Source organism: Malaclemys terrapin, chromosome 4 (genome assembly GCF_027887155.1).
Source record: "Malaclemys terrapin pileata isolate rMalTer1 chromosome 4, rMalTer1.hap1, whole genome shotgun sequence".
Taxonomy (NCBI): Eukaryota; Metazoa; Chordata; order Testudines; family Emydidae; genus Malaclemys; species Malaclemys terrapin.
In genome coordinates, this window is record NC_071508.1 from 38,777,064 (window position 1) to 38,796,175 (window position 19,112).

Consider the following 19,112-nt stretch of genomic DNA (forward strand, 5'->3'; position numbering starts at 1 on the left):
TCTGGGCAGGTACCATCTCTTACCGTGTGTATGCACAGCCCCTACTGCCTTCGGGAACTCTAAGTGCTACTGTAATATAAACAGAGATTAAATAACTGCACAAGTTTATACAGCAAGTGGATCACAGACGTGGGAACAGACTCGTCACCCCCTAGGGATTAAAATACAGGATTGGGATATGGGAGAGTTGGGAGAAGTTCCTCATCGTTCTGTACTCCATGTGCCAGCACTGCCACGGACAGAGCGGTGGGCTGAGAAGACGTGCTGGGTGACAGCATGCAGAGGAGTATTCCACTCTGCCACAGAATTCCAGTGTCCTGCATAGCCACCTCCAGCCTGGTCAGCTGGAGCCAAGGCTGAAGTCCGCAGCTGCTGACACATGTGATTCACTCCATTGGGGCTCTCAGGCACGTACAGCCATGTGGCCTAGCAGAGATTAATCTGGGCTTGCAATTCAGACTAAGGAAAGAATACACACAAACACTGTAGAGCTCCTGAAAAAAGTTAATGGACGAGACACACTGCTCGGGGTTAAACATGCAATGATGTTTTCTTGCTGCTGTCTGCTCCGCCTGGGACTCTTCCATCAGCTGTCTATGCCTTGCAGAAAAATAGCCCAATCCTGACAAGTCCCAGTAAGGGCACCGTCAAACACAACCAAATCAAGATAACACCATTATCTGACCCAGGCTAGCCCTCCCACTCTGTTCAAAGGTGTTCTTGGGAGACAATGCAGGTCTTGGGAGGTCAGGTGTTAGCAAAGGGGCACTGACAATGGGACTACAGTGAAGTTCTGGAGCCAGACAACAGTCACCTTTCTTCAGGAAAAGCTTTATGAACAGCAAGTGTAAACCCCGCACACACTAACAAAAAGCTACACTCACCCTTGGGACCATGCTGGGCCAGCCATCATGGTTCCTGGAAGGCCAATAGCATGATCCACAACAATCAGAAGCATATTCCAGATTTACCCGCCTAAAGGACACAAATATAGCTCTGGGACAAGCCAGGAGCAAAGTCTGCAAGCTGCCTGCTGTGTCCTCACATCATCTAGTTGTTTTAAACCTGGTAGCATCAGTGCTTGGATACCAAGGAGCTACGGTTAGATGGCCAGACTAGGCTTTAGGAAGAGAAAGATAGGTCACTGCTGTGTATTGTTCCAAAATAGAAAGTGCCAGATCCTCAGCTGGTGCCTGTCAGCATAGCTCCTTTGACATTAGTGTATTGAAGTCAGAATGACCCCGATTGAAACCAGCTGTGGAACTGGCCTTCGAAAGGAGAGGGGAGCTAAAAAGGAGGAATGAATTGGGGGCTGGTGGGTGGACAGATAAAACAGGAAGAGGGGGGGGTGTAGGGCAGGATGAAAGGAAAAGACAATAGAAGGACACAAGAAAGGAGAAAAGGAGAGAGGAGAGTTGTGACACCAAGCACTCCTGTATTCACATGCTACAAACTGCGGTGATATTTGTACAAAATATGCCTTGTGAGGTATCAGTTGAAAACTAACAACTCGCTGATCATATAATATTGAGTGATGTATGTACGTGATGTGTACTAAGAGTTATGAATATATGCTGCAATAATGACTGAATGGGTGTAAACCAGGTATGGCAGAAGGAACAAAGGAATGTATATTTACCTCAATTGACACATAAGCAGTAAACAGGACCATCAAGGCAGCAGGGGGAGGAAATGGCAGAAAACCGAACAATTTGCATTTGAGCTAATAAGTGGGGGGGGGGGGGGAGAAAAAGCATGGAGCTTCCTTCACCACCAGACAGCTTGAATAAACTTTACTTTGGAAAGAACCTTCAAAAGAATCCATTGCCAAGGTTTACTGATCTATAAAGCCAAGGGGGCTGAACCTCAAGTGATAAGCAACTGAATCAACTGATTGCACTTGTATACTACAGTAATATTGTATGCCTAGAGTTAGGTCTGTTCTGATAGTGAATGACAGATACACTGGTGATTACGAGCATTCTGAAAAGTATGTACTAACACTACATGAGGAAATATGGATACCTAATGATACTATGTTTTAGAGACTGTCCAAACAAAGGAAGAAGTGGGTTCCCTCCTAGGCAGGAGGGAACATCACAGCTATTACCTGTCTCCTATGTAAATCAAACATGGTGGAATCAAAACAATGGAAGCTCTATTTACATAGAGGGGGTGGGAAGGCCACAGGAAGGGAAGAACAGCACAAGGTCAGCCTGCCTCATGAAAAAGTCACTGAACTCTGGAAGAGATAAGCAGAGAGATGGAAGCCATCTTTGGCTTCCATCACTAGACAGACAAGGAAGCAGAGCTCTGACACGCTGAGATAGATGGGTCCTTCAGCCAAGGCTGGGTCCAAGTCTCTGGAAAATGATTGAAGGTAGACACCATCTTGAACAAAGCCTGTATCTTGGTAAATTACATTTTTGACGTGTTTTCACTTTTATTTGCATGTAACCATTTCTAAATTTTATTCCTTTTACTTGGCATCACTTCATCTAGGTTTCGTAGTTAATAAATTTGTTTATATTTTTACTATCAACCAGCTCAGGGCTGTGTTTTAAGGGAATGGTGTATTTACCCCAGTTAAATTAATAAGCTGTGATGTACTTGTGTGTCTTCCTCTGAACTGTCCAGCAGAGGACATGGTTTGGGGAAAATTTGGGACGAAGGAGTGTGTTGGGGTCAACCTACAAGCAGTAATTTTAGGTTGCATTAAGAGAGGCATAGCATGCAAGTCACGGGAGGTGAAGGTACTGCTCTACTCGGTGCTGGTTAGGCCTCAGCTGGAGTACAGTGTCCAATTTTGGTCACCAATTGATAGAAAGGATGTAGAGAAACTGGAAAAAATCCAGAGGCGAGCGACAAAGATGATCAAAGGGATGAAAGGCAAGCTATGAGCAAAGGCGGAAGGAACTTGGTATGTTTATTTTGGAAAAAGATTGGGGGGGGGGGGGAGGAAAATATGAAGCAGTCTTCAGATAAGTGAAAAAAAAAAAAAAAAAAGACGGAGAAAAGTTGTTTTCTCTTGCCATGGAAGGCAGGAGAAGAGGCAATGGGTTCAAACTACTGCATAGCAGATTTAGATTAAATCTCAGAAAAAACTTCCTAACTGTAAGAACAGCAGGGCAATGGAACAGACGCCTCCGGAGGTTGCGGAAGCTCCTTCACTGGTGGTTTTCAAAAGGAGGCTGGACAGCCATCTGTCTTGGATGGTTTAGACACAACAAATCCTGCACCTTGGCAGGGGATTACACTAGATGACCCTTGAGGCCCCATCTAACCTTGTGGTTCTATGAACCAAGGCTGGTGGAAGCCAGAGTGGGACCGTGGGGCTGTAGACAGGCTATGTGGGTTAGAGCTGCTGAACCAGGGGTATCTAGCACACAGACACTCAGGGCGTGACCTGCATGCTTTTAGGCTTGTTGAGAGCATCCCAGGTTGGGAGCTACAGCAGCAAAGCATTGTGAGGCACCCAAGGTTGCAGGGAAAGTGGTGACACAGCCCCTCACTGGTCCGGATTGCACCCTGAACCCTGTCACAGGAGTGGGGAAAAAGAGAGAGTCACAGATTTTAGAGGCCGGAAGGGATCATCAGATCATCTAGTCTAACCTCTTGTATATCGGGTGAGATTCTCTGGCCCAACAGTTACTCCTAACAAAAGGAACAGCAAAACTTTTTACCTGATCTGTTTATCAGCCATTTAATTCAGACGTGATCCTGTTAAAAATCGATTTGCTCCTCCTGAATGTCCCTTAACTTCTTTTTATCCCCTTCAGTCCTGGTGAGTGGTTCTCCTGAGAAGGGCGAGAGAGAAACACCAAGATTGAGAACAGGACTTTACATTCCCCCAAAAACCCAAACCTTAGTAGGCAGAATACACAGGCTCCCTCCCCCACCCCACTCAGTGACTGCCCAGTCTGTACTTGGCACCTAGCCAATGCCTCACGCGCACACAGCACAACACGCTCCAACGAGAGACACTGAGTGAGTGCCTGCATCCATGCCCCTAAACCTGACCCCAATCCCAGAGACTCCTGCGAGCAGTTCCCAGACACGGATTATTCAGAGAGGAAGGAGGGTTAGTCATATCGTTTCACTCATTTTTAAAAGAGGCAAATTTTACAAATGACTTTCCCTCTGCCACGCACAGAAGGAACAGTCAAGAAGCTGCAAGGCTGTGAAATCATCACACCCACCCACCCCATGGTCTCTAGCTGGCTGCCAAAAGCACCATGCTCCAGCGCATGAGGGAGGAAGGATGGCAGCCAGACGCTGCAAGCGCCCTGCAGGGCTTAAAGGGACAGCAGCCTGTTTTGCAGCTGTCTGCTCTTGGGAGCAGGTGGAGGGGGGTGTCAAACTTCTACACCATCTGGTCCCACAGGGAGGAGCCTGTTCTCTCTATTACGCTGCCCCACAGAGTTACCAGGGAGCTGCTGGAACCCAGCCCATGAAGGAACTCAACCCCCAAAAGGTGGACATTTTGAAAATTCAGCATTTAGATTCCTTTAGTATTTGTCATTTCTTGCCACCTACTCCTCATCCCTGAAAGCAGCTGGTCCCCAGCTCCCATCTGGTAATGCCGTGCTGCTCATTGGCAGCTTCCTTTTCAGTTACCTGGGGAGTAGCAACCCATAGGCTGGAAATAAACTGTTTGTCCTCTGGCTTGGCAATGAAATATGCCACTGGGTTACCCATGAGAGAGTGTGTGTACACACACGTACACACACCTTTAAAGCAGTGGTTCTCAACCAGGGTACACCTTGGGGGTATGCAGAGGTCTTTTGGGGGTACATCAACTCATCTAGATATTTGCTTAGTTTTACAACTGGCTACATAAAAAGCACTACTGAAGTCAGTGCAAACTAAAATTTCATACAAACAACTTGTTTATACTGTTCTATATACAATTCACTGAAATGTAAGTACAATATTTATATTCAATTGATTTATAATTATGTGGTAAAAATGAGAGAGTAAGCAATTTTTCATAATAGGGTGCTGACATGTTTGTATTTGCGTGTCTGATTTTGTAAGCAAGTCATTTTTAAGTGAGGTGAAATTGGGGGTACGCAAGACATCAGACTTCTGACAGGGGTACAGTAGTCTGGAAAGGTTGAGAGCCATTGCTTTAAAGCAGAGGTTCCCAAAGTGGGCGATACCGCCCCCTGGGGGGCGCTGGAACGATCCAGGGGGGCAGTAGTAGCCTCGGGTGCAATTGGGGGGCGTTGAATAAAAATAAGGGGGCGGTGGAAGCATAAAGAAAGAATATAAGAAAATTTTGAAAAACCGTTCTTACATGTTTCATCTGTTGTGTAACATAGAGTTAAAGTTGTAGTGATTACTTTATTTTCCAAATAAATTCACAAATTATAACCGATCAGGTGTCAAGTCCGCCAACAACTCTTAACAAGCAAGTGTTGGCAGGCGAGCGTGTCGCGCATTGTCGGGAAGTCCAGCATGCATCAGCAGGAATATGTGCGTGTAATGACTTGTTTACAATACGATACTATAAATAGGTGACATGTATGAAATTAATTTAGATTGTTTCTTAATTGTGTAAAAAGCAGTTAACAATAGTGCAATAAGTATTTAAAATTTTTTATTCATATTCAATACCTTCGATCTTTACGGATCACATACAAAGCAAATTGTATTATTGTTGTTTCAATAAAACAGCAATTTACACGTGAGTATTTTTATACATTTTCTTACATATCTACCGTACGTTTCTGTGTCTCTAGTGCTTGCTAATAATAAAATCGTAGCAGGCTTGTGTCAGTACAGTCCTATTTGAAGTGTACAGTCAATATATTTGTCATTTTTTATTACAATATTAACGAAAACAGGAATGAAATCGTAAAAAAAACAACTATTAACATTTATTTATATCTATCGAATCATCTGTGTTAATTGGTAAATAAGGCGTGTGTTAATAAGGAACAATTATTTAAATAAGGGCAAACTAAATTAAAACTATTAACTGATTTTTAATTGCATATTGATTATTTTTTAATTAATTATTTCTTGATAAACTTAGTTTGATATTTGACAATTTAATATCAAATACATATATCTAATGCTGAGCAAAGAACAAAACCCAGTTTATTAGTTTCATTAGTATTTTAGTTTGGTTGTCTTTTGCCATCTTACGCAAAAACCACTGTATACCTGATGTCGTGGGCGATATTCTAATACATCTTTCTTTACTATATTGTAGGACGTAGGTAGAAATATAGATACATAAAAGAACACAAATTTGTCACTGCATCTTTCTGTTTGTTCGCTTAAAGAAGGTAGATTTCCAGGGGGGCGCTGAGTAATTTTTTTTCTGAAAAGGGGGGCGCTGAGTAATTTTTTTTCTGAAAAGGGGGCGGTAGGCCAAATAAGTTTGGGAACCTCTGCTTTAAAGGCTAACACTGCATTGTCATTGCAGGGTACAATTTCATGACTCTTCGTGTTTGCGACAAGGAGAAATTCCTAGAGCTACATGAAGGCAGCTACACTGCAGGCAGGCCCTGCATAAGATTCCACACACAGACGCTGCTTTGCTAGCGCACCTCAGTCTTGACCTACGATCCCCACTTTCTTCACGATAGTCCAGCTGGGGGTCTCTCTCGGGCAGAGACTTCTAGCTTCAATGACAGGCTTGGTGGTATCTTCACAGCCATCCACCATTAGGCTGAGCCTTCAAATCCATTTGCACTTGAGATCCAGGACTCATTTGAAGCCATGAGAGGCCAGTGTACTAACCCACTGGGGAATGGAGCTCTTTCTAATATACTCTGCTCTGACTTCATTCACCTGCATGTCTTCTGGGTTTCTTTTCAGACAGCCAGTCTTCGTCATTCACTAGTTTTGAAAAGTGAGAATATACTAAAATCCCTATAAACTAAGGCCCTGACTACACACAACTTGTAGCATTTAGTTAAAATGGTTGAAAAGGTGTCCACACAGGAGATTGCATTTACTTTAGCTTAAAGTTATCTGAGAAGCAGTTTAAGAGACACAAATCACTCTTAAACTAAAGTAAGAGTGTATCCACACAAAGGGGTTTGCACCAGTTTAGCTTCACACCTTTTGTTAAGCTGGTATGCCTCCATGTAAGCAAACCCTAAACCATGAAAACTCACTGGTAACAACTACAATAAATAGGGTGTTCCCTTATATGGATAGAAGAGGTCTGGGCAATTCCAAACAGTCCTCATACAGCTCTGTTGCCATCACAGAGGCATTAGGTTCACAAGATGCTTTTCACAATAGGGCTTTTGCCCAGAATACATGGTCACACCACTGCTGTGTACTAGTCAGCTGTTGCCCTCCACTCCAGAGGCAGCTGCATTTCAGATATGCTACATATTTTGTATAATAGTTCAACACACAAAACACTGTAATTTTAAATATTTACATTTTAATCGGTCGAGAGGAAAAATTGATGTTCAAGAGACAGTTTACCATGTAACTTCTTGATCTCTCAAGACAGTGGGAATGGTACAGAGCAAAGATGGTTTTGTAGCCAAGGCACTAGACTAGAAATCAGAAAACCTGGGTTCAGCTCCCAGCTCTGCTATATGTGTCATGTCTGTCTGTTTGTTCTTCAGGGCAGGTACAGTCTCTTTACGTGTGTGTCCAGCACCTAGCACAGGGGAGCCCTGCACCTCCAGAACTACAGGGCGCATTAGGGAAGACTAACCACACCTGGAGGTTGAGCCTTAAACCATGACAGAAGGCAGGCTTATCCCAGCTTTGTTTGGAAAGGGCTTCAGTTGATGCCCATTTGCAAAGCAGCCCCAATTGCCAATTTAAACTCCACCAGTGCACTTTGCTGTATTCTCCAGAATCCCATCATTCATTTTAAGGTATGAAATAAAGTTCCATGCCCCTTGGTTGGGAAGATCCGAGCGCTGTGCCAGATTCCAGTTCCTCTAACAGCCGGATGCTAACTAGCTCCATCCAGGGAGCGAGGGGGGAGTTCAGGCTAGGAAAAAGTGAGAGGATACCATCCCTGGGAAATTCTGCAGGAGGTTAAAACACTTAAACAGGGAAACAGAGGAATAAAACAGAGAACTTAGAAAAATATGTGTAAAGCACAGGGCTCTTCATAACCAACGACGCAAAACAATTAAGTGAAGCTTCTGAAGCAGAGCAAGTGCCCAGACTCACTCCTGGGGCATATTTCAGAGATCCAGACTCCTGGATTCATTCTCACCTTCATAGTCAGGACTCATCTACACTGGGAACACTACACTGCCACTGTAGTGTTCCCAGTGTAGACACTACTGACACTGATGGGAGGGCTTCTCCCATCGGCGAAAGTAATCTGTCTCCCCAAGAGGCGGGAGCTATGTCAACAGAAGAATGTCGACGGATGTGGCCTAGCATGGTCTACATGGGGATTTACATCAGCTTAATTGCATGGCTCAGGGGTATGGATTTTTCACACCCTAAGCGATTTAGCTTGGTCAAGCTAATTTTCTGGTATAGACCAGCCCTAAATCCCTGCCCTGCAGCTGGATTGTGTCTGCAGCAAGACAGATGGTGCCAAGGAAAGTTTCCCTGAAAACCACCACATGGTCATTCCAAAATGCTACAGGCCAGCCATGTGAGTCACACCACTGCTAAGACCACTTTCCTGCAGCCCAGGTAACAAAGGGGTTCTGCAAAGGACTGGATGTAAGCATGGATAGGAAACTAGAAAAATCCAAGAACTCTCTAACCTGTAACACCAGAGAAAGAGTGGGGGAGACCCTCTCTCTTGCCCCTCAAATGGGAGAGAAGAGTGTACCATTCAGCAAGCAGAAGGGTTTTCTATGGGGTCCTTCCTTTAAGCAGGACTAGCCAATGAGCCCTAAACAGCGGCAGTTCCTAAACCTTACAAGCCATGCCTTATTAAGTAGGAAGAACCGCACATAGGATGAATTATAGGGTGTTAATTTTCACCTAGCGGGTTGTTAATACAGCCAGGCATGGATTAATGCTCCATTATTCACGCACCGGGATCTCCCTTTTATGTTTATTAACATGATCGAGCAGATTAGTCTTAGCATGACACACACATCCTTCATTATTTGAGGAAGCTCTAGAGTTCTAGTCAGACAATCCTAGGGAAGGACCGTGGGACACAGTACATTAATGGCACACTTGTTAAGGGCATATATGCTGCATTACAGCCACTGCCACAGATTATAGACAATCACACTGTTTCATCTGCCTGTTTTATAAATGCCTGTATATGATTAACGCAATAGTCCATGTAAACTATGCTGGGCCCAGTACTAGTCTACATTCGTGGTTCTCAATCTTTTCCAAACCAGAACCATCTCAGGACAGCAGCCCCATTTTACCAGACCCCCTTTCCATCCAGCCAGCCCGCCCCAACCCCATTTAGCAATCTGGGGAGGGCAAGTGTTTGTGATAACCCACGCTCAGATGCTAGGACATGGGTACACATTTCTGGAGTGCTGGGGTCCCTAGTGAATGCTTCTGCAGCTGTAGCTCATTCTGTTCCCACAAACTTCCCAACAGCCCTGAGCCACCCTGGTTCGTTGACCACTGGCGTAGCTGCATCAGGGCAAACTCCCAGCATACACCTGTTTATACTGGCTTCAAACCAGAATAAACTGAACTCTGACATGTTGCAGCGCATCGGTATAAATCATGTCTACGTAAGGGATTTGCCCTGGTTTGAAGCTGCACCTCAGGATAAAGTCCTAGTGTAGCCAAGGGTCACATTCCAAAAATCAAATTATCCCTTCCCCCACCTTCTCTCTCTCACACACACACACACACACTTTCTGCAGTCATTCCCACTAATTCCAGTCCTGCCTGTGAGGGATCACAGCTGTCCAGTGCACTGTCCTCCTTCCCTCCCAAGGAAATACCCCACTGCTTAATGCCAAGAACAGAACTCTGACCCAAGGTACCGAAATCCCCAGGGGAACTGGAGCTTGTGAACCCAGTATCCTGTGCTGGCTGCGCTGGATCAGATCACCGCTCTTCATTACAGCTACAAACTGCTCCCTTTGCATTTCTTAATGAGAGGGAGTTAGACACCAAACCAATTAACAAACGTTAAAGAAAAAAATAAAAAAATAAAAAAAAAAAAAAAAAGACTCCAACCTCCCTCTGCCACCCACCCTCCCGTCCAGGGGACCTCTCTAGCAAGTCTGTGCCTCACCTTTAATCTACTTTTCCAACACCTAGTTCCCCCAAACAGCCCCACAGAGATGGAACCACCACACCCGGCTACACCAGGTAGCACCACAACGCAAACCCAGTCAGTTTCAAATGCTACTGTGGCCCCCCCATGCAGTCTGCAAGGAGGAAATAGTCACAGAAGATAAATTAATATATTCCTCTCATACGATCTCTCTCCCTCCACATGCACTGATCTCTGATGTACTGTCCACAACTGAATTCCCCTTGCATAAAATTTTACCCTTTCAAGCTGGTAAGCAGTTTTCTTCAGGGACTGCAACCTTAGTACCTCCGACTCCTTTGGTGCAAGTGTATCCCTGTGCACCTGGCTGGCTATTAACCTTTGTTTCCCTTCACCTTATCACATGAAGGAAAGTGCTTTATCACTGAATCACAGTCCACTCTGTGTGCGCAAATGCTCTTTGTGCAAACAGACCACTATGTGGAGAGGCAAGGGGGAGGAACAGGAATGGCAGGAGTTTGCTGGGACCCTCAGGTACTTCCAGTGACCTTACTAGGTGATCAAAGACACTTGAGACTTGTGTACTGCATGTCCCATTCAAAGCAAACCCTAGCTGGCTGATTCTCACCACAGCCCTCCGAGACAGGTTAATAAGTATGGTTGTCCCCCTCGGTAAAATGAGGTGGCAGGGCTTGAGTGGCATGCACAAGGCAGCAGAAGCATCAGCATGGAGTTAGCACTCACGAGTTCCCAACCCTCAGGCCCATGCTTCTGCCATCAGGCCATGCCCCGCTACTCCATCTAGAACACTAACCAGGCCTGGATTCAGGTGACACGCAACTGTATCAACTGAAGAGTTGGGGGCTCCCAAACCCGCTACCAGTCAGAGACAGGGAAGTGCTGCAGTTGCAAACTTTCAGGTCTGAAGGAGACCTATCTGCTCACTTCCCTCCAGGGTCGGTAGATTTGCCCAAGTTTGGCAACCCCCATTTGAAGTGCAGGACCCAGATCAGCTGATCTGTCGGAACCTGCCTGAACCCGCCAATGCTGCTGAAGTGACAGTGCATTAATGTCCAGGTGTATTGGGGAGAGCCCCAGAACCCTGCTAGGTCACCACTTGGCAATTTTGGGGCATCATCTGACCCACCTTTACACTGTGAGGACAGCAGACACTCATTCTCCAGAGACGGGGGTCTCACCTGGGCGAGATGCCACTTTTGGTGTTGCAGAACAGATCAGCAAAACCTGCATTGTCACCAAGGTCTCTTCTGCAGAGCCTGCACTTGGCCCCCACCAAACACGTGACTAATCCACAGAGCCAGTTGTTAAACCAAGGAAGCTCTCCTGCACACCTGTTCCCAGCTCAAGAGGATTCTAACCAGAGCCCAATCTTCAGAAGCTCTCCCGCTGACATAGCACTGTCCACAGTGGTTCTTAAATCAGCATAAGTTATGTGAGAGCGTACACAGTGCAAGGCAACATGACTTTTGTCGGGAAAAATGCCCGGTTTCGATGACAACCTTCCACCCCACAAGAGACCTTTTTTCCCCCCCTCCCTTTGACGACAAAGAGCCAGTGTAGACACCGCTGTTTGTTTTGTCAACAGAACTGGTTTCCACCAGTATCCCACAATACCTGCCCTGATCCCTCTACTCAGTGTTTTGACCTCTACTGCCCTGCAGGCATGCGCCCCTCCCCTTTCAAAGCTGCAGGAAGTATCTGACAGCTGAGGGTGCTGCCCTTTGGGGAACAAAGAGCAAATCATTGGAATGCTCCTGTTCTGTCCGGCACTAGGGACACAGAGGCAGGCAGACTGCTGTCATGGAAGGGGGGGTGGGGGGGGGGGGAGAGAAGGAAAACTGCTGTGCCTCTTTGCCATTCCTCAGCACCGAGAGCTCATAGAGCTACCCAATGTGTGCAAGCAATCAGCTCCGCCTTCCCACAACATACCCATGGTGCATTTCTCACACTGTCAATGATGGTGCCTACAATGTGGACATGATCTGTCAGAGGGAGCAAGTGTGAACACCCGTTGGCGATTTTTGTTTTGACGACTTTTGGGTGTCGACATAAGTTTTCAGAATAGTAGCCGTGTTAGTCTGTATCTGCAAAAAGAACAGGAGTACTTGTGGCACCTTAGAGACTAACAAATTTATTGTAGCATAAGCTTTTGTGGGCTACAGCTCACTTCATCGGATGCATGTAGTGGAAAATACAGAAGGAAGAAAATTTTTATATATATAAAAAAAACACACACACACACAAACACACACACACTGAAACAATGGGTGTTACCATACACATAAGGAGAGTGATCAGTTAAGGTGAGCTGTTGTCAGCAGGAGAGAAAAATAACTGTTTGTAGTGGTAATGAAAATGGCCCATTTCCAGCACCTGACAAGGAGAGATAAGGAACTGGGGGGGGGGGGGGGGGGCTGTCTATAATCGAGTGGCCAGGGAGGCTGAAGTGTTTTGAATGTTATAATTCTAGACGTCTGATTTGTGTCCATTTATTCTTTTACATAGAGACTGCCCGGTTTGGCCAATGTACATGGCAAAGGGGCATTGCTGGCACATGATGGCATATATCACATTGGTAGATGTGCAGGTGAACGAGCCTCTGATGGTGTGGCTGATGTGACTAGGTCCTATGATGGTGTCCCCTGAATAGATATGTGGACAGAGTTGGCAACGGGCTTTGTTGCAAGGATAGGTTTCTGGGTTAGTATTTTGTTGTGTGGTTGCTGGCGAGTATTTGCTTCAGGTTTGGGGGCGGTCTCCAAGCAAGGACTGGCCTGTCTCCCAAGATCTGTGAGACTGATGGATTGTCTTCCAGGATAGGCTGTAAATCCTTGATAATGTGCTGGAGAGGTTTTAGTTGGGGGCCGTAGGTGATGGCTAGTGGAGTTCTGTTACTTTCTTTGTTGGGCCTGTCCTGTAGTAGGTGACTTCTGGGTACTCTTCTGGCTCTGTCAATCTGTTTTTTCACTTCAGCAGGTGGATACTGTAGTTGTAAGAACGCTTGATAGAGATCTTGTAGGTGTTTGTCTCTGTCTGAGGGGTTGGAGCAAATGCAATTGTATCGTAGAGCTTGGCTGTAGACAATGGATTGAGTGGTGTGGTCTGGATAAAAGCTGGAGGCATGTAGGTAAGTATAGCAGTCAGTAGGTTTCCGGTATAGGGTGGTGTTTATGTGGCCATCGTTTATTAGTACTGTAGTGTCCAGGAAGTGGATCTCTTGTGTGGACTGGTCCAGGCGGAGGTTGATGGTGGGGTGGAAATTATTGAAATGATGGAATTCCTCAAGGGCTTCTTTTCCATGGGTCCAGATGATGAAGAGGTCATCAATGTAGCGCAAGTAGAGTAGGGGCGTTAGAACAACGCTTCCTCAGCTCTCGTCCCCTAAGTCAGCCATAAAAATGTTGGCATACTGTGGGGCCATGCGGGTACCCATAGCAGTGCTGCTGATTTGAAGGTACACATTGTCCCCAAATGTGAAATACTTGTGGGTAAGGACAAAGTTACAAAGTACAGCCACCAGGTTTGCCATGACATTAAATCGGGGATACTGTTCCTGATGGCTTGTAGTCCATCTTTGTGTGGAATGTTGGTGTAGAGGGCTTCTACATCCATAGTGGCTAAGATGGAGTTTTCAGGAAGATCACTAATGGATTGTAGTTTCCTCAGGAAGTCAGTGGTGTCTCAAAGATAGCTGGGAGTGCTGGTAGCGTAGGGCCTGAGGATGGAGTCTACATAGCCAGACAATCCTGCTGTCAGGGTGCCAATGCCTGAGATGATGGGGCATCCAGGATTTCCAGGTTTATGGATCTTGGGTAGCAGGTAGAATACCCCTGGTTGGAGTTCTAGGGGTGTCTGTTTGGATTTGCTCTTGTGCTTTTTTCAGGGAGTTTCTTGAGCAGATGGTGTAGTTTCTTTTGGTAACCCTCAGTGGGATCAGAGGGTAATGGCCTGTAGAATATGGTGTTGGAGAGCTGCTTAGCAGACTCTTGTTCATATTCAGTCCTATTACTGATGACAACAGCACCTCCTTTGTCAGCCTTTTTGATTATGATGTCAGAGTTGTTTCTGAGGCTCTGGATGGCGTTGTGTTCTGCACGGCTGAGGTTATGGGGCAGGTGATGCTGTTTTTCCACAATTTCAGCCCGTGCACGTCAGCAGAAGCACTCTATGTAGAAGTCCAATCTGTTGTTTTGACCTTCAGGAGGAGTCCACCCAGAATCCTTCTTTTTGTAGCGTTGGTAGGAAGGTTTCTGTGGGTTAGTATGTCGTTCAGAGGTGTTTTGGAAATATTCCTTGAGTTGGAGACGTCGAAAATAGGATTCTAGGTCACCACAGAATTGTATCTTGTTCATGAGGGTGGAGAGGCAGAAGAAGAGGCCATGACAAAACTCGGTAGTGTAGACAAAGCCTTAGTCTTTGAGTGGAGATTGTTAATCCTGTTACTTTATTTGAAAATGTTTTGTGATGTGCAAAGACTGGGACTAGGAGGAGACCAGACATTTTCCCTGGCTACTCAAGACAAGTTTTGCAGCTAGTTCTTGGGAGGGGACTAGCCCACTGAGCACGCTCAGCTGGTGTGTCTCTTTGATCGACACCTGTTAATTGTACACTACAATCAGACACTAACCTGAATGTCAGGAAAGGGCAGGTGGAAAGGGCTAGCAATCAGATAGCTGAATCAATCCAAACCAGGTATGGGTCACTGGGATTATAACTTATGTACAGAGACCTCCTCCTTCTCGGGAAGTAGGTTTAATACCGAGAAGCAGTGTTCAGACTCAGAGTGACTGTGTGGAAGAGGAGATGGAAACTGGTGCAGGAACAGTCAGGGAGCGTAGGGATCAGCCATGAGGTGGGAAGATTTTACACATAACAGCACTGTGGCCTGGGCCTGCAGGATGCAATGTCTCATGAGAAGCGAGGTGGTGATCTAAGCCCAACTCTTAGGACAGGTGTGCTCAGCACAACTGGCACAAGTGAGAGCGGTCCCCACACAGAGGCGAACTCTGCTGTGATAGCTAGAAAACAACCTTCAGGGCAGGGCTACCTGTAGCATCCTGCCTCCCTGCAGGGTACAGCCATGCAGATTCTTGCTTTGCCGATACTTCTGCTATGGTTCAAGAGAGGCCTTCAGTCTCCAGGGCTACTAGGCCAGCATCTCTAATTAGCACTAAATTAGCACACACACTTTATCCAAGCAAGGATGTCCTGGGTTCATCCCCACAATTCCTGGGGGCTGGAGGCATTTAACCCATCACTTGATGCCTGTCAATCCATCCCAAACCTGCAGTTAGGGATGTGGTTATGGTATCCAATTACACTGGATCCATTTGTGTATTTTACAAAGCAAAGTCCTTTCCAGTAATACTGAGCCGCAGATACCCTGCCAAGCTTCACTAACTAGTAAGGTGACCACGCAGTTACTGCGATGACATTTTGGGAACATAAATGAACTGAAAACGTTTCCAGAGAGAAGTCTTCTAGCCTCCCGCCGTATAATAGACCACTGTGTATTGGCACTGAGAAATCTCTCCCGGGGGCTTCTGGTGAATCAGACACTGCTCTCGCTTGATACTTTAAAGAGGGGAAAAAAAATGAAATGACCTCCTCTGTATTTCCTTCCTGCACGCCATCGGCCTTTCAGACTGTAGGCTCTGTGCAGCAGAGTGTTTGAGTCGCACACAGGGCTGGGCATCTCACGGGGCTTAGATAATAAAACACCGATGCCCCCTGAACTGCTTGATGGCATTGTCCCCTTGCATTACAGAGTCGCGCCTCTCCACAGCACAAACACCAAATGCTGCAGTTATAAAATACTGTTAGGGTTGCTGATGTGAACTCATCACCTGTCATCAGAAGCACAAAGGTTATGGGCTGGACATCTCTGTACAGGCTGTGCCTTTAAGAAGTAGAAAGCAGGGAATGAATCTCTTCCCCCTCCTCCCCGCCTTTGCTCTTAGGCAGATACAGACCAAAGTCCCTGAAGGTAGAGGGGAGGGGGAAGGCGTCAAGCCAAGCAGCTTTCCGATTGGCTGCTGGGAAACAGGGGGCAGCGCAGCCACTGGAAGGCCTCTGCCCACCCAAGCTGCAGGGATGCTGCTTAATCAGCAGCTCACAGCAGGCTGCTCCCTAGCCCTGCAAGAACGGCATTCCTACCACAGACCAGGCCTGCAGCACCTGGGAATGCAGCTCTCTCCCTCATCTCCTTTACAAGGCTTTTCTCCTCCCTGTTTTTCAAGTGGGTGATCCCCATAGGCTGTCCAACCTCTCACAGGGGAGGGCTGCCCTTCAGTCCCAAGCCAGAAATGATGTCAGGGCAGATTTGCTGTCAAAACTCAAGCCTGGAGACTTGCAAAACAGCAACTCACAGTATATCCAGATCTCCTGCCGCCACTTTCCCCATTAGCTCTCTAAACAGACTTGTTATCTCAGGGTTCCTAAACCTGTTCCAGGCCATGTTACAACCAAAAAGTCTCAGGGGACCCACCCTTCAGATCTGGCCATAAAGAAGAAAAAAAAATTAAGTGTGGTCTTGTGCTCACAGGGGTGGGAGAGAGGGTCACAACCCCCAGGCTGAGAATCTGCATGTTCTAAAGGCATTCAGTTCTGCAGACTCAACACAGTTTGTGTTTTTTGGACATGCTAGGATGTCTAAGCACCTAAAACCAGTGGCTGGAGCACATGACTGGCAGCTGGAACAGCTGAAGTGGAATCCCAGCTCTGCCACTGACTCACTGTGTTATCTGGGCAAGTCTGTTCACCTCCCTGCCCAAGATTTTAAAGACTGAGTTGTGATTTGCTGAGCACCCCCAAAAGATCAGGCCTTCAAAAATTGAGGCACCCCAAAAATTGTCACTTTTGAAAATCCTGGTCTCTGTATCCCTATCTGTAAAATGGGAATAAGAATGCTTTCCTCATAGGGGTGCGGAGAGGCTTAATTCATGGACATTTATAATGCACTGAGACCCCTGGATGAAATGTGCTATGAGAAATGAAGACAGAATCATTTCTCCTGTGCATGGCACTCAACTGGTTAATAAACTGAGGATTCCACCTACCAGGTCCTCTACCCTGCCCAGAACTTAGAGAGGGAAAGGGCCACGACAGTGCCCAGTGTCCCCCTCCCACATTGCGGACATTCTTCTGTGTGATCCAAGGATCCAACGGCTGGTACATATCTCCAGAGTGCATTCTGTGGACACACTCCAAATACCCCCACAATCCCCACCAACCCCCCAGGAGCTGTAATTTTCCTCTAAAAGGAAACCAAGAAAGACTTTCTCCCTGGCATTTCTGCAGCAAGCAAGGCAAACAGAGATTCCAGACGGGGCATGGTTCGCATAACAACTTCTGCTGCTTGTATTATTTGTACTGTGGTAGCACCTAGCCACCCCAGCCATGGGCCAGGACCTCACAGTGCTAGGCACTGTACAAACAGGACACACACACAAAAAGTAAGTCCATGAGCCAAAGAGCTTACAATCTAACTAAGCTCTGCATTGAAGGGACGGAGATTGGGCTGACATAAAGGAAGACCCAGATTGCTAACAAACCCATCTCTTGCAAGCTGCTCAGCACCCCCTGCGGGTTAGAGAGGGCACCCTGAATACTCATGTTCTTATACTGGCATCTATCAGCACAGCATTTGAGCACTTCCCATTGAGTTCAGTCAAAGTTGGGGCTATCTAGCACCTTGGAGAAACCGTCCCAAAAGCCTCTGAGAAAAACCAAACGTTTTTCTCTTTAGTTGGTGGGACTGTCTCTTTATATGGACAAGATTGAACCATGCACCCCATAAGCCACTCACCTCAGCACAGGCAGAAGAACTAGTGAGGATAAGCAGTGGCTGCTTAGCTGCAGGAGGGAGAGGTTATCTGATGTACACTTCTCTCTCCTGTTGCTCCATCTGTGGGGCCTTGTTGAGACTTCTTCATGTGTCAATACAACCCCTTCTGGCGGTCCAGTGAGCAGCACCTCATGGAAGAGGAGCCCAGTCCAGAGGAAGTCATCACACTGCTTTCAGTGCAAAATAGTCACTTTCAGGCCAGCCACATTCCAGAATGGTTAGCAGGAGTGCATAGCAGGGCTTGTAAAAGGCTGTCCAATCAGCCAGGCAACTGCAGGCTGGTTAGTCTCAGGGTAAGTCTATATAGCAATCACAGGATTTAACTGCAGCTTGAGCTGACAAACCTAAGCTAGCTTGGGCCCTAGAACTTCAAAGCCACAGCAGTGCAAGTTTCAGCTCAGGCTGTGCAAACCCACCCAGAACTCATGGAACCAGTCCACACTGCCCTGGCTTCTTTGCTCCAGGACGTGAGCTAGATAGATAAAAGCTAGATCAGGTATGCCAGATCAAGCTGTCCTGCAGTCACCGGGAGTGATTGCAGACATATCTCCCCACACTGAAGGATAGAAAGGCTTGAACAGCAGGTCTGCCTCAATCTGAAATGAACTCCAACTATACCTGAAAAGTTTGACTGCACTGGGAAACTGCTCCAATCCAGTAACCAGAAATTAGTGTACCTGCATTTAAACCGAGGTATAATTAATAACACTATTGCAGTAGCGCTTAGGGATCTAAGATCTGAGCCTAGTTATGCTAGGTGCTGTACAGACCCATAGCGAGAGAGACAGTCCCTGACCTGAAGAGCTCATACTCTCCATAACAAACGGTGGGGTTTTTTTTGGGGGGGGGGGGGAAGGGGGGAGAAGAGAAGAGGAAGAAGAGACATGCAAACACAGCTGGTGAGTGACGGAGGTGAAAACAGAACCTCGAAATCAGGATTCTATGAGAACTCAGAACTCCCCCAATCAAGCCTGTATCCACTAGACAATGCTGTCCCCCTAGTTCACTGGTGCAAATCCCAGTTTGTTCTTATCAACACTTAGGGTGGTCAGCACCAGTGCAGCTTCCCCAGTTACCGTGTCAGGG

General features: G+C 46.5%; 1 protein-coding gene across 3 annotated transcripts in view; it reads right to left on the minus strand.

The window, feature by feature from the left end:
• SLC25A22 (solute carrier family 25 member 22) overlaps nucleotides 1-19,112 on the minus strand; it is a 79,565-nt gene that overhangs the window by 34,581 nt on the left and 25,872 nt on the right. For 2 of the 3 annotated variants that reach the window (XM_054026663.1, XM_054026661.1), the window contains exon 2: nucleotides 3,684-3,797. In XM_054026663.1, the coding sequence (XP_053882638.1) occupies nucleotides 3,684-3,703 (20 nt within the window). In that variant the 5' untranslated portion in view covers nucleotides 3,704-3,797. Of the gene's footprint in view, nucleotides 1-3,683; nucleotides 3,798-10,438; nucleotides 10,518-19,112 lie in introns of those variants that run through there. The other variant, XM_054026662.1, reaches the window with a different exon arrangement.